Source organism: Gymnoscopelus braueri, assembly GCF_963280865.1.
Source record: "Gymnoscopelus braueri genome assembly, chromosome: 24".
NCBI classification, from domain to species: Eukaryota; Metazoa; Chordata; class Actinopteri; order Myctophiformes; family Myctophidae; genus Gymnoscopelus; species Gymnoscopelus braueri.
The window spans coordinates 1,454,279-1,470,298 of record NC_137626.1 but is presented as its reverse complement, the minus strand read 5'-3'; the positions used below and the strand labels follow the sequence as shown (position 1 = coordinate 1,470,298).

Genomic DNA, 16,020 nt, shown 5'->3' with positions numbered 1-16,020 from the left:
GTAGATCTGCTATTTTCAAACATTAGTACTTTTACTTTTGGTACTTTAAGTACATTTTGATACCAATAGTTTTGTAGGCCTTCTTTTATTCAAGTCAATTTTGAATTTGGGACTTTTACTTGTAACAGAGTACTTCTACATTGCAGTATTGATACTTTTATTTAAGTACAACATTTGAGTACTTTTTCCACCACTGTACAGTGACAAAGATACAAAAATAAGTGACAAAGATACAGTTCATAGTCGCTTCTTTTGGGCTTGTTTTCATAGACAGGGTTGCTTATTTCTCTCACAAAACCTGGCAACACTAACCAGGAAGTGCTTTGCATCGTATTCTTTACATTGGATTACAGGATCCAACAGTAATAGTTTAATAATGATGGGAAAAATATAAGTTACACTTACAGAAACATACATAGATAGGAGCAACACTACTACTACACTACTTGTGTCGCACCGAAAATAATGTTTTACCGCTACGCGCGGCATCGGGGACTTAAGTTGCGCAACACGGCCGTTCGACAAACTTTAAATACTCGCAGCCGACGGCGAGGGACCTAACTATGAGAGGGACAGAGCGAGAGAGAGAGAGGGTGGGGGGGGGGGGCTCGCTGCCCTCTCGCTCCCTGTAGAGAGAGGCAGCCACTCTGGAGAGAAGGAAACAAGTCCCGCGGGTGCTCTGGGATTAATATTAATATAAAAAATATTTATTATGATAAAATAAAAAATAAAAAAATCGCGGCCTTTGCGATTAGCTAATCGCGTGGTTCCAAATCGCGATTTCGGTTTGAAAACTATTAATCGTTCAGCCTTACCCGAGCGTAACCAAACATAAAAGGACTTGTCTTTTAGTTCTACTGGATCTCTTCTCCACTAGATCCCTCACTAACATTTTAGTCTAGTTTTTATTTGTTGACCAAATTGTCAATTTATTTAGTCATAGTCATCGTAGCTTCGTTTAATTTTTTTTTTTTTTCGTTTTCGTCAGTGAACAAAAGTAGTTGACAAACATTTTTCGTCATAGTTTTAGTCGACGAAATCAACACTGGTTCAAACAGTGTGAAAGGAGCCATGCGTCTGTCTTCAAAAAATGACTAAGAAGTTCAACTCACCTGTGATGAACATGTCAATGGCTGAAGGGTCCTGAGCCACCTGATCCTACACACACACACACACACACACACACACACACACACACACACACACACACACACAGGATAGGTTAGATCAGTGATTTGGCAAAACAATACTATTAATATCTTAATTTAACTCTTTGCCTGCCACTGACGAGCGAACTCGTCAGATTCTGCCAAGGCGTAGCCTGCCTCTGACCAGTTCGGTGTTTTCAGTGCTTTTCCACCAGATGGCGCTGTTCACTACCCTATGAAGGATGCTTTCACAGCAAGATGACGACAGAACCGGAATTGACGTCATTTAAAAAATAAAATAAAACGCTTGTTTACTTCCTGTCTATTCGTTGTGGGAAAATGGCTTTGTCTTCGTTCCTGTTGCTTTTTGGCAAAAACAAGCCACATTCAACAGGCCACAGCTATGCAACGGATTACCACCACCGGATCCTGTTTTTCCCCCTGCACTACGAGACCACCGTGTCAGTATTTTTTGCGTTTTTGCTGGCAGTGGCGTGACACTGTTACACTATTACTCTGGCAGTTAAAGAGTTAAGGTAGCTCTCCACCGCACCGACGTAGGCGGCGGTAAGCGCCGAAAATCTGACCTCTGATCTACAAGGTCGTGGTACCTTGTAGATCTGCACTTTTGCACACAACACCGTCGTACTACGGAGAATGATGGTGACGTGCAGATAGATAGCAGTAGTATATCGCTCTTTTGAATGATCGTATTCTACAACGGAGGATTTATGTTATGTTGGATGCCGCGGGGTCCACCCATAGTTCTGTGACGGCCCGCGGTGCCGACAGAACCAAATGGACCCCGTAAGAGGGTCCATTTGGTTCCATATGGACCCATGGACTGGCCGCTGTTCCGAGGGACAGGGTCAGCAGAGCCGTGTGGATCATGGATTGTCTTTTATAGTCAGACTGCCTTTCCTTTTTTAACCAAATTTAATCCGGGAACACATCTGTGTCATTTTTACATTTCTTTGGCTATACAAAAAAAAAAGTCTTCTAAAATCATTCAAAAATATAAAATAAATAAACGTATGTTGCGTATGTCGTAACATATGTTTTTTTCATGTCAAGGAACCCCAAAATTATATGCATTTGGCCGCAGACCCCCATCTGAAAATATTTTGTTCCAGGGACCCCAAAAACAAAGATGAGTCAAAAATGTTCCCTTTAAAAATATATACATTCATAGATTTGCACACATTTTCAAGATTTTTCAAAAATAGCAGATGCCGTGCTACGAGCTTGTAGATCTGCTATTTTTGAATAGCCAAAGTATAAAATAGTGGTTATATGTTATCAGATAGAAGTACTAACAGGACAGTGGTAGAAGATGTCGGACACGTTGCGTCCCTCGGTGGATTCCAGAGCCATGTACTGGCTGAGTCCGGTGTGGAAGCAGAAGGTCAAAGGTAAACACTGCCTCATGCCTTTCCTCTGCTGGAACCCCCCCGCTGCCGTCTCTATGTCCAGCAGGTCCTCTGAGCGGTAGTGGTTAGAGAGAGCCATGCTGCCCATCAACCTACACACACACACACACACACACACACACACACACACACACACACACACACACACACACACACACACACACACACACACACACACACACACACACACACACACACACACACACACACACACACACACACACACACACACACATTTGAAATATTTATTTATGTCCACATAATAAGAAGATGTACAAAGGACATAAACACTGCCAGTGCAGTCAGATAAAGGGAAAACAGCCAGTTACAAAGTGCATGTAAAGCAGAGCATTGTTACATACAAAACAAAAGATGGCATACTTGTCGAACACAGCGGACAACAATCATGGGTAAAGGAAACAACGCCTCCTCCAAATTGAGCGGCTTCCTATAACAGCTGATATTGAGCAGTACCTTGCTAATTGTTTAGCCCTCCTTTTGGAGAGGCCGGCCATTTGCAGGCCCCTTACAACCAACTTGTGCACGTGTCCTAGACTACCAAAGATAAAAACCAAAAGTTTACATCTGTAGCCTAGCTGAGAGATGGTCTGCTCTAGCTCATGGGTTCCCAAACTTTTCAGCCCACGACCCCAAAATAAGGCGGCCATTGACTCGCGACCCCACCTAAACCTGGAGGTAATTTATGCACATAAACTAATGCATGTTCAGTGCGCATTTGAAATGTATTAAACTGGTAAAATGTACTATTTGTAATCATTTTAGGTTGTATTTCATCCATTGTTGAATAAAAAAAATAAAAATGTATGACCCAAAATAATTTCGCGACCCCACCGTCAGTCTCCCGCGGTCGCGACCCCGACTTTGGGAACCCCTGCTCTAGCTGATGATATTTTAGCACTTTGGTCAGGAAGGCTTCCTCTAAGCTGTAATCAAAAGTACAGCCGACCTCGAGAATGAACACCTCCTAGGGGTGTGCCGATATATCGTCCCGCGATATATCGCGATACGTTTTCATGACGATATGTATCGTTTTGGGGGAAAGAAATATCGTTTTGAATTATTATTATTATTATTTTTTTAACAATAATAATCAGGCATGCAAACAGCCCCGAGGTGAAAAGGGTGACAACATGTTGTTGTTTTTCGGGTCAGGTGTCACACTATTGCCCTATTTGGATTCAAAACGGCTATTGTAGCTGAAAAGCTACAAGTTTGCATGTCTGAATAATGCAATTTTTTTGCATTTTCTTTTTTTCTCCCCCATATATTTTCATAATAAAAAAGTGCGTATCGAATCGTATCGAAATCGTATCGAAGTTGTGAGCCCAATATCGTATCGTTTCGTGAAATTAGTGTATCGGCACACCCCTAACACCTCCCTATGGTTTTCATTAACAACAATGACATCAGGGGTGTTAGCTGAAATGTTAGAGAACACAGAATCATCGTTACACAGGTTAAACATGCTCGGCTTCACAGTAGAATGCTTATACAGCATGATGGAGGACCTGAAAATATAAGTGATATCTTTAGATATGAAATCCACTATTCTGTCATGCCTACTTATGTAGAGTCCCCTGTATACATGGCACCCATTTAAGATGTGGGACATGGTTTCAGCTCTCACACACACACACACACACACACACACACACACACACACACACACACACACACACACACACACACACACACACACACACACACACACACACACACACACACACACACACACACACACACACACACACACAACTATTAGGGGTGTAACGTTACGCACCATGGTACACGGTTGACAATACGATACAAGGAGGATATTTGGTTCATTCATGGCGATACCATTCAGTGATTTCAGATGGATACAGTAACTATTCAATGATTTCAGATGGATACAGTAACTATTCAGCGCCCCAGCCTGTGTCTTCCGTGAGGAAGAAGCCCAACAAACCCACATTAATAAGAATCTGCACAATAAGGCCGATTCTTATTAATGTCTTCTAAATCCTACAACAGTTTTCTGAAAAACCTATGTTACTATATAAGTGGTGCTCAAACTTTTTCATGTCAAGGACCCCCAAAACTATGTATTTGGCCGCCGACCCCCATCTCAAAATATGTTGTTCCAGGGACCCCCCAGAAGCAAAGATTTGAGTTAAAGGGTTCTCAGGTCCTGGACCTGGTGAGACGAAAGAGGAGCCGGTCTTTGCCAGTGCATGACACCAGCACACAACTAAGTATAAACCAGGCATGACTCCAAACATAAACCCTAAAGCTGACCTCTAAATGTCTACTCCTAGGATCACCCTAAAAGCCCAACATCCATCTTTTTCTAAGTGTAAACCTATCTCTGAAATATATGTTTATAACCATAAAAAACCTACTTCTCTCTCTCTCTCTCAGACACACACACTTTGAGCATTTAGCAGATATTCTTAACCATAGTGACTTACAATAAGGAGGGTAAACAAAAACAAAAAATATGTAAAAACATATGATAAAGAAAATAAGACAAACAAAACATATAAAAGTACACACTGAGCAGAAAAGATAAAAACAAAACAAATGTTTTAGACAAAGACATGATGCTACTATATAGTCATGTGATAATAACATAGACGGGTAGTTCAGACAGACAGACAGACAGGTCGTTCAGACAGACAGGTACTGACCCAGGGACGACCAGTTTCTGTCCGTTGTGTATACGGTAGGAACAGCGATAGTCATTGGGCAGCTTGCAGCCAATCTGAGCCTCGATAGCGTCTAGCTCCTCCTCTTTGGCACCCTCTGAAACGGCCAATCACAACGCACACAGCTGCATTAGCCAATCACATCAATGATGATGATAATAATAATAATAATAATAATAATAATAACAATAACAATAATAATAACAATAATAATAGCTTAGATTTAAATAGCACTTTTCTAAGAACCAAAAGTGTCTTTACATAAAGAAAAGGAAGGAAACAACTTTATTAAGAAAAATTATTAAAAGTAAATAAAAGATAAGTGCTAGATTAAAAAGATCAAAGGCTAAGCATGGGTTGGGGAGGCATCTTAACTAGACCTCAGCTGGAAAAATCTGAAGAGGTGGGTTTTGAGTGAGGTTTGGAAACAGACAATAGCAGTGGTCTGTTTTCTGATGTGGCTAGGAGGTGAGACAGTGTATGAGAGACCAATCTGGGAACTTAGAACAAAAAATAATAGTGTGCGGACTTCCTCTTCTTCTTAAAGACCAATCTGGGAACCCATCGTCAAATAAAAAGGAAAAACAGCGCCCCCAGCGTTTTTCACTTTTTCATTTGACTCTGGGGGGGAGGGGGGGGGTGATTAACTAGAGCCATGCTCACTGGAAACCAGGGTTTTGGTCTGCCCTCAGCGCTCCACTTCCGGGTGGTGCGACTATGTTCTCATTCCCACTAACAATATTTCTACACGGAACACTAACACCACTTCTCCCAGAGAACATGGATCGTTTTGGTTATAAGCCCACTTGTTTCTATGATGAAAGAGAAAGTTAAAATGTTAATATCTTTCCGTGGTTTTGTCTGCTCCGAGGACGCTGTTGATAAATGAGTTTAGGTTTGTTTTCAGTGGGAAGCGAACGCACAGATGTGAATACCGCCCACTACATTTCATTGGGTAAAGCGTGGCCTGCTTCCTGATCTGAAGGCACGCCCACTTGTAAGCTAACACACACACGTTCTGAACGGGGCTCTCGACAGATTCAGTAGAGCAGCTCTGAATCTGTTCTTGAGAGATTAATGACAGACAGACAGACAGACAGACAGACAGACAGACAGACAGACAGTACCTTTCAGTGAAGCCAGCATCCTAGGACAGGTGTTTTGTAGGAAACTGTCGAGTTGTTGCCAGGCGGTCTTCAGAGTAGCATAGTGGTCGATGTACCGACCCAGATCTAAATAATACTGTTTAAATAACGTCTTCCACGACACACCACTCTGAGCCCTGTCACTCCTGAAACACACACATTATGCTGTTTATTTTAAAAGTCAGTTTAAATGTTCAGATTAATAATAATACTGTTTATTACACAGCTTGGTTGAATGCTTGATTCTGATTGGTCAATCGATGAATTCAGAGGTGTTTTATGCAAGGGATAACGCATGGGGAGGTGGTCATTATTGAAATTTAAAGCCCGACAGGGTGATTATGCACCGACGCAGAGCGGAGGTGCATAATCAAAATAATAAATAATAATAAATAAATGAATAAATAAATTGACCCAAAAGTAACAACAAAACGAAGTATTTCCTTGCTTACGGCAATGAAAGGGCTGGGCGGACAAGTTCGCTTCGGAAAACAAATGACAGTATTCCACAAGGTGACCGGAAGACTCGCCCCAAAACACACTCGCCCCAAAACACACTCGCCCCCATTCTATACAGTATACCGCTGGATTTGCCTGTAATACCGCCGGATTTGCCCCGGGGCGACTGTGTTTTGGGGCGAGCGTTTTGGTACTCCCTCGTTGTTGTGCCACGATAAACAAGGAAGTGCAGTGGATCAAATAGAATGACTTTTCGGTTATTGCATCGTCTATTTCTCACTTCAAATGTTTTCAAAAACATTCTTGAGAGCAACGTTTAGTTGTAAATGACATTGTTTGTTTGTTTACATGGCTGTCATGTTGGATAAAGCATAAAACCAAGCAGCGCAGGTTGATATGAGCAGGTGTTCTGAGTCTCTGATTAGACAGGTTGATATGAGCAGGTGCTCTGAGTCTCTGATTAGACAGGTTGATATGAGCAGGTGTTCTGAGTCTCTGATCAGACAGGTTGATATGAGCAGGTGTTCTGAGTCTCTGATTAGACAGGTTGATATGAGCAGGTGTTCTGAGTCTCTGATTAGACAGGTTGATATGAGCAGGTGTTCTGAGTCTCTGATTAGACAGGTTGATATGAGCAGGTGTTCTGAGTCTCTGATTAGACAGGTTGATATGAGCAGGTGTTCTGAGTCTCTGATTAGACAGCGGCTCGTTATAGAGCTCATCGGTCATTATCCAGAAATAATGAGCGATGACTGACCAATCAGAATCAAGCATTCAACCAAGCCTTGAAATAATTGTGGATAATGACTGATGAGCTCAATAACAGACCTTTGTCTAATCAAAGACTCAGAGCACCTGCTGCGCTGCTTGATTTGATGCTGCATCCAACATGACAGCCATGTAAACACACACATCATGGGCGCGTTCGGAAATAAGGCACTGAGCGCACTGGCCGATACAAACTAATACGCGAGTGTGCATTTCAGAACACACACCATGTCATTCACAACTAAACGTTGCTCTCAAGAATGTTTTAGAAAAACATTTGAAGTGAGAAATAGACGATGCAATAACTAAGAATGTTTTCTATTTCATCAACACTTCCATGTTCTTTGAGGCACCCGTGTCCACCAGGCAGTGGTGGAAAGTAACTAAGTACATTTAGTCAAGTACTGTACTTAAGTACAATTCTGAGGTATTTGTACTTTACTTGAGTATTTCCAATTTCCAACACTTTTACTTCTACTCCACTACATCTCAGAGGCAAATATTCTACTTTTACTCCACTACAATTATTTGAAAACTTTAGTTACTAGTTACTCTTCAGATATAAACTATGATATAAGGAAACATACATTAACCACTTTAGCCCTATTTTAAACCTAGGCTATTTGAAAATAGCCGATCTATAAGTAGATTGTAGATCTGCTATTTTCAAATATTCAGTACTTTTACTTTTGGTACTTTAAGTACATTTTGATGCCAATACTTTTGTACTTTTACTCAAGTACATTTTTAATTCTGGACTTTTACTTGTAACAGAGTATTTTTATATTGCAGTATTGATACTTTTACTTAAGTAAAGAATTTGAGTACTTTTTCCACCACTGCCACCAGGCACAACACTTATGGAATACTTTCATTACCGTAAGCAAGGAAACACTTTGTTTTGTTGTCATCTTTTGGATCAATATATTAATTGGGTCAATGCATTAATTTATTTATCAAGTAGCCGTGTAATAAGCGGCATAATGGACGTGTTGCTGGTCATTTATTAATGACCGGTGACCCGTCAATTATCCCTTGATTAAATAACATCTTCCACGACACACCACTCTGAGCTGTGTCACTCCTAAAACACACACATTATACTGTTTATTTTACATGTTTACCTATAGAAACACACTACAGTAGTGTGTGTGTGTGTGTGTGTGTGTGTGTGTGTGTGTGTGTGTGTGTGTGTGTGTGTGTGTGTGTGTGTGTGTTAAGTAAAGTTAAGGGTCTGTAACTCTGAGAGTGTACACATGGATTGTACTCATAATTACATTGTGTCCTAGAATGTCTGTGATCTTACATACATTTTCATGTATTCCTAATACACAGCCATAGATCAGTCTCATGTCTGCCCGGTTAGCAGACTGATCTCCGCTGCATCAAAGTGCTCCGTGCTGCGTGTGTAACTCACCTAATAATGAATCCCTAAGACTTGGAGTCACATATTATCCTTTAGTTTCATATCCATATAAAAGTTCTGCCAGAAAACGTGTGTTTAGTAAAATATCTACACTTTTCCACGAGATTCACACGGACAACATTCTCTGTCAGCGACGAGGCCGGACCTGTAATGACTGCTGGACTGAACATATGAAAACCTCCTTTAGAAACAGTCTGTGTTTGGGAAGCACAAACGGGCCACACAAATAACGGTGCATTGGCCCTCATTTATCAATGGAGCGTAAAACACGGCTTATATTTTTCCATAGATTCGGCCGTACACCAACGTCCAAGTCACATTTATGAAGCGATCCTATACAGACAATCCTAGCGTACATTTGGTCGGAGCCTTGATAAATGTGACCGAGCGTCATTTAAATAACACGCCCTTAACTGATTCACTGCCAATCACGTAGATCTACGCGAACCTATTTAAAGCCGCCACGTGCCAATCGCGTAGATCTACATGAAAAAAATATCCTAAACTATATCACTACGATATACGCCAGGCTATATCCACTTCCTTGTTAACTTAAAAATTCTGTATCTCGGCTCCTGAGTACTTTTTTTTTTCAATGAAAAATCTCTGGCAGTGGCTAAAAAAATATGAAAATACCTCTGGCAGTTAATGGGTTAAATATTCTCGAAACGCCCCGATTTTACGACATGAAGAACCAGAATACGACCAAACAACGCATGGAAAGCCAATAAGAGAGTTTCCCCCGCTTGCCTCCCTGCCTTTCGTGTCACACACGCACGCATAGATAGATTTAACCCATTACGAGCTGTGCGCGTTCCTAGTTTACACTAAAATAAAGCAATCATGTATTTATTCCCCCTTGAGTCACGGGCTGCCGTGACGCCACGTTAAATGAGAAATAGCAGGCAATAATCTGAACGTTTATGGAGTGATCATTGATGAGTGAATTATAAACATTAATGGATGAAGGCTGGTGTGTGTTTGGGAGTGTTAAATGTCCGATCTCCCGCGGTGGCCCGAATGAATCCACAGCATGAAGAATAACCTGCTGGTCAAAGGTTTGGAGGGTCGGGTTTATATCCTCAACCCAGCCCAGGTTGTATAACTCCATATAGGACACACTACTCTAAGTTTGGAGACCTCGCTGTCCATGAAAAGATTACAGCGGCGCGGCCACCGCGCCAGTCCCGAGTCCGACTCACGAAAATGCTCTCGCATAAGCACTCGTATGTTTTGAAAATAGCAGATCTACAGTCAGATCTATGCCGCAACGCGTTGTGAGCTTGTAGATCTGCCGTTTTCAAATAGCCAATGCAGACAGATCTGCAAGCTTAAAGGAGGAGTTCACCAAAATAAATGACTTATTTTCTATCAATTGCACACCCTATGAAGCCTTGAATCCATGGATTCTTTTTAGTTTTTGTCGCATTCTTAAGCTAATAATTTGATTCCCGTCTCCTACCGGCTAATGTATCCGGTAGGAGACACAAAGTAGATTATTTGTGTCTCCTACCGTAAATACACACGGCCATCAAATTATTGTCTTAGGAATGCCACAAAAACAAAAATAAATCCATGAAATCAAGGCTTCATGGGGTGTGTAATTGATAGAAAATAAGTCATTTTTTGGGTGAACTCCTCCTTTAACCGAATGACTGTCAAAGCAGTTTGTTTAAATGAGTTTATAAAATGTTATATTTTCACAGGGATTATTTATTAGTGTGTTAGATATAAATTTTGGAGTGGATACTAGGGATGGGTATTGGCAAGAACCTCCAGATTTTTCATAAAGCCTGTATCTGCAAAAGCAAAAAAAAAAGATGCCTGTCAGACAGTCAGACAATGCTGCTCCGCAGGTCTAAGATGGAACCAAACGAGTTCAGCCAACGTCTACAACTGCTCTCGACCTGACGTGTGGTCTGAGCGGGCGGTACGCTGAAGCTAAAGTCAGGATATATTGATAAATGCCGAAAGTTGCGGTGATCTCGCCGTACGCCCAATATCTGGTCTACACCGTGTTGATAAATGAGGGCCATTGTGATTGGTGCGTGGTAATGAATCACACCACCTGCCAATAGAGCGTCGCAGTTCCCGCCCACTTCCTGTTTTTTTTGGTGCCGGAAGAAAAAACTCAATGCATTTTTCCATTGACATTTCCAAAAATATTTATATCTATTAATTTAAGCCTCGAATCAAGCCATCACGAGATGACATGAATCATGACCATAAAACGTTTTTTTCTGTGATTTTTTTTTATTTTATATTTAATTATATGATATACTATATTTAATAAATACCCTTTGTTTTGCCGTTTTCAACAAAAAAATAATCACAGAATCAAACGTTTATGGTCATGATTCATGTCATGTCATGATGGCTTGATTCGAGGCTTAAATTAATAGATATAAATATTTTTGGAAATGTCAATGGAAAAATGCATTGAGTTTTTTCTTCCGGCACCAAAAAAAACAGGAAGTGGGCGGGAACTGCGACGCTCTATTGTGTGCCCCAAACATTTGTGCTTCCCAAAGGAAGTTTAGATACATTCAGTCCTTCACTCACGTCAGGCCCCTTGCCTGGACGGAAAGTCGTCCGTGTGCAGCTCGTGGAAAAGTGGAGATATTTGACTAAACACACGTTTTCTGGCAGAACTTTCAAATGGATATGAAACTAGAGGACAAGATGTGACTCCAAGTCTTGTGTCTAAGTGTGTGCGTGTGCGTGTGCGTGTGCGTGTGTGTGTGTGTGTGTGTGTGTGTGTGTGTGTGTGTGTACTCACTCAGACAGCAGCCAGTGTCTGACACACAGGTTCTTCCACAGAGCGTTTTGTCCAGAGAGTTCATTCAACCTCCTGCTGACATAACTACAACTGACACACACACACACACACACACACACACACACACACAGAGTGATCATTAATATGCATTGTTACAGTATGTATTAAAATAGATATATTATTTTAACCCTTTAAGACCTGGGACGCATCTGTGTCATTTTTTTATTTGAGCTAAAAAGCATTATTTTACACTTTGGCTATTCAAAAATAGCAGATCTACAAGCTCATAGCGCGGCACCGAGTGCCGCACTATGAGCTTGTAGATCTGCTATTTTTGAAAAATCAAGAAAACGTGTGCAAATTAATATATTTATATTATTTTAAAGCGAACATGTTTAACTCAAATCTTTGCTTCTGGGGGGTCCCTGGAACAACATATTTTGAGATGGGGGTCGGCGGCCGAATTCATATCATTTTGGGGGTCCTTGACATGAAAAAGTTTGAGAACCACTGATATAGAAACATAGGTTTTTCAGAAAACTGTTAGGATTTAGGAGACATTTGTAGAATCGGCTTCAGGTCTTAACTCATTCAGTGCCAAAAATATTTCTGGCTATATCACCCCTGTGCCAAGGCCAAAATACATTGTAAAAAAAAAGTGCTTAGGAGCCGAGATACAGCCTTTTTCAGTAAAAAGTTAAACAAGAAGTGAATGGAGCAGCAAATCTTCAAATCATCATATCTTGGGTTCTGAACCTTTTTTTTCAAAAAAAAAAAAAAAAAAAAAAAAAAGATTTTTTTTTGAGTTTTTTTTTTTTTTTTTTTTTTTTTCCATGACGTCTCAGACGTCATTGGCACTCTGGGCTTATGAAAAACGTGACGTCTGCGACGTCATTGGCACTCAATGAGTTAAGGTCCTTACACACCGGGGCGATTTTTTTCATGCGAATAATACGTTTTTTTTTTAAACCTTATAAAGTCAATGCAAGCTTCCACACCAGTTTCGCGGAGCGAAAAAAGCGTCTTTTAATTATTCGGAACGAGTCCGAATTTTGCGTATATTCGCATATTCGCCGGTGTGTAACCGCCTTTAATGGCTTAAAGGCAGGAGTTGCATATTAAACCTTCAACGTCCAAAACTGTTACTTCTAACGAAATGTAAAAACATAATCTGTGTTCCAGTGGATCTAATGTAGTTCATATTTAAACACACACTATTTAATATGTTTCATTGGTTCAAAAAAAAAAATGTTCATGTTCCCCCCAAAAGTAGCAGATCTACAAGCTCACACGGCGTCCACAACGCCTTGTAATAAAGAACCAAATGGACCCTTAAACTACAGTAGTTAAGTTAAAGGTCTGTAACTCTGAGAGTGTACAAATGGAACCAAATGGACCCTTACAGGTCTGTAGCTCTGAGAGTGTAACACATAGAACCAAATGGACCCTTATAGGTCTGTAACTCTGAGAGTGAAACAAATGGAACCAAATGGACCCTTACAGGTCTGTAACTCTGAGTGTTTGACACTGAGGATTTTACAGGGATAGGGCTTCCAGAGATTAAAATAAATAGATACAAAAACAAACAAATCAAAGTGTGTCTGTGGATGCATACTGTATGAAACTGATCCTGTCGTCAACATTTCAACTAGTTTGAGATCTATTTAGAGGTTGTATTTCATTAAAACAACATGTAACTCTATGTGTGTGTGTTCACTGCACAACAACAATAACTACTTTAATAACAATAACTCAATCTATTAACCCATTAAGACCGGGAAACTTTGGCTATTCAAAAATAGCAGATCTACAAGCTCGCACTCGCCGCGCTATGAGCTTGTAGATCTGCAATTTTTTGAAAAATCGTGAAAATGTGTGCAAATCTTTTAATATATATTTTTTAAAGTGAACATTTTTAACTCAAATCTTTGCTTCTGGGGGGATTCTACAAATGTCTTCTAGATCCTAACAGTTTTTTTAAAAAACAAATTATGTTGCTATAATATCAGTGGTTCTCAAACTTTTGCATGTCAAGGACCCCCAAAATGACATGTATTTGGCCTCGGACCCCCATATCAAAATATGTTGTTCCAGGGACCCCCCAGAAGCAAAGATTTGAGTTAAAAATGTTAGCTTTAAAAATATATATATTCAAAGATTTGCACACATTTTCAAGATTTTTCAAAAATAGCAGATCTACAAGCTCATAGCGCGGCACTCGGTGCCGCGCTATGAGCTTGTAGATCTGCTGTTTTTGAATAGTCAAAGTATAAAAATAATGGTTAAAGTGGTTACACAGACGTGTTCCCGGTTTTAATGGGATAAACAAACACTTTGATAATTACATTAATATATACATGACTTATAGTGTAACATTGTATTGCATCATTAAAACATACATTATGTTCCATAACAACATATATATATATAGTGTAATATTACAACATACAGCTGTTATGTCATCATGTTGTGTTGTGTAATTATTTTTATTACATTAGCAGATCTACAAGCTCACACCGGGGCGCCATGCCACCCGTTATGAGCTTGTAGATCACCAAAAAAAATATGTATTTATTAAACAAAAAATATGTGTTTAATAAACAATAACAAACTTCATGCAGTGCTAACTGTGTTAGCTTAGTGTTTGGTTTGTTGTGGAAGCAGTTAACTGTTTAAAAATAACGTCATAATTAATTAAACATTATCTTAAAATAATAATAGTAATAATAATAATAATAATAATAATAATAATAATAATAATAATGTTTGTTTTGGTTGACAGTTTGTTGTTTAGACGTAAACAGCGGGTGGGGGGTACATTCACTCTGTAAGTTCGCATTTCCGGTGCGGAGCGGATACGGAAACGCACCACATGTTTCACATGTGTGTCTACGTGGAAACGGACCGGATACAGCAGGGCGGGCTCTAGACCGGATGTGCGCGCTGAGCGGCAAACAGGAACCCCAGGGCTGAGTTGTTTTCAACGGAGAGCCGCTTAACGAACGAAACGCGAGTAACTATAGTACATTTACTCAAGTACTTAAGCACATCGCGACGCATTGTGAGCTTGTACATCTGATATTTAAAAAATATGTGTATACATTTTGAACACTAATGGGACATTCTGCATGATGGGTACTTTTACTATTGGTACTTCGTACATTTCGATACCAATACTTTTGTACTTTTACTCAAGTACATTCTGAACACCGGACTAATTACTTGTAGAGTGTTTCTACATGGCAGTATTGATACTTTTACTCAAGTAAAAACAAAAAAAAAGTAATTTTGCCACCACTGGGTTGTTAGTTTATAAAATAACATGTTGTTGCGCTTGTTGTTGTTAATGTGAAACCTGAGCAGGTTAGTGAGTAAATGTACTCAGTTACTTTTAGTGTTTGTTTTGGTGGACAGTGTGTTGTTTAGACGCAGACAGCGGGGGGGAGGGGTCCATTCACTCTGATACTTCACATTTCCGGTGGCGGAGCGGATACGGAAACGCAACCCACGTTTCACATGCGTGTTGACGTGGAAACGGACCGGATACAGCGGGGCGGGCTCTAGACCGGATGTGCGCGCTGAGCGGTGAATGGGAACCCCGAGGGTCTGAGGATGTTTTCAACGAACGCGAGGTTTAGTTTGTAGAAGAAGAAGAGCGTCATGTGACTGAATGAAAGGTCCGATACCCGAGCGGCTCAGTGAGTAAATGTACTCCGTTACTTTAAGGTGTGATACCTGAGCAGGTCAGTGAAGTCCAGGAAGGAGAAGACCAGCAGCAGAGGGTCTGAAGGCAGAGAGTTGAGCTGCAGCTCTGAGGCCGCCGCCATGTTGGATCACCACTGGCTCTGGTTGCCAGGTTGTGAGAGAGAAACAAGCGCTCAGGGCCCAGGGGCGGAAAAGAGGCCATATGACATATTTAATACATTTAATGCCACATATTTCTACAAATGCTGCAAATCCTGCATATCCAGTCATTCTATAGTCAATCTCCTCCATGATGATGAATCAAGACAATCAAGACCATGTGGTTCATTATCCTACTATAAATGGATATGTAAATATAATAATATAATATAATATAATGTAATAATCCTATATTATAAATGGATATGTAAATATAGTAATATAATATAATATAATAATCCTATAATATAAAT

General features: G+C 40.3%; 1 protein-coding gene across 6 annotated transcripts in view; it reads right to left on the bottom strand.

Moving 5' to 3' along the window:
- The window catches only part of fbxo3 (F-box protein 3), a gene marked incomplete at its 5' end in the record, with an annotated part of 27,621 nt that extends 11,918 nt beyond the window's left edge, over positions 1-15,703 (bottom strand). For 5 of the 6 annotated variants that reach the window (XR_013932769.1, XM_080423094.1, XM_080423095.1 and 2 more), the window contains 6 exons: positions 1,113-1,158; positions 2,466-2,670; positions 5,269-5,383; positions 6,414-6,577; positions 11,864-11,953; positions 15,584-15,690. Coding sequence is in view for 5 of the 6 variants with exons in the window: in XM_080423094.1 (XP_080279220.1) it covers positions 1,113-1,158; positions 2,466-2,670; positions 5,269-5,383; positions 6,414-6,577; positions 11,864-11,953; positions 15,584-15,690 (727 nt within the window). Of the gene's footprint in view, positions 1-1,112; positions 1,159-2,465; positions 2,671-5,268; positions 5,384-6,413; positions 6,578-11,863; positions 11,954-15,583 lie in introns of all 6 variants that reach the window. The other variant, XM_080423096.1, reaches the window with a different exon arrangement.
- Between the last annotated feature and the right edge of the window lie 317 nt (positions 15,704-16,020).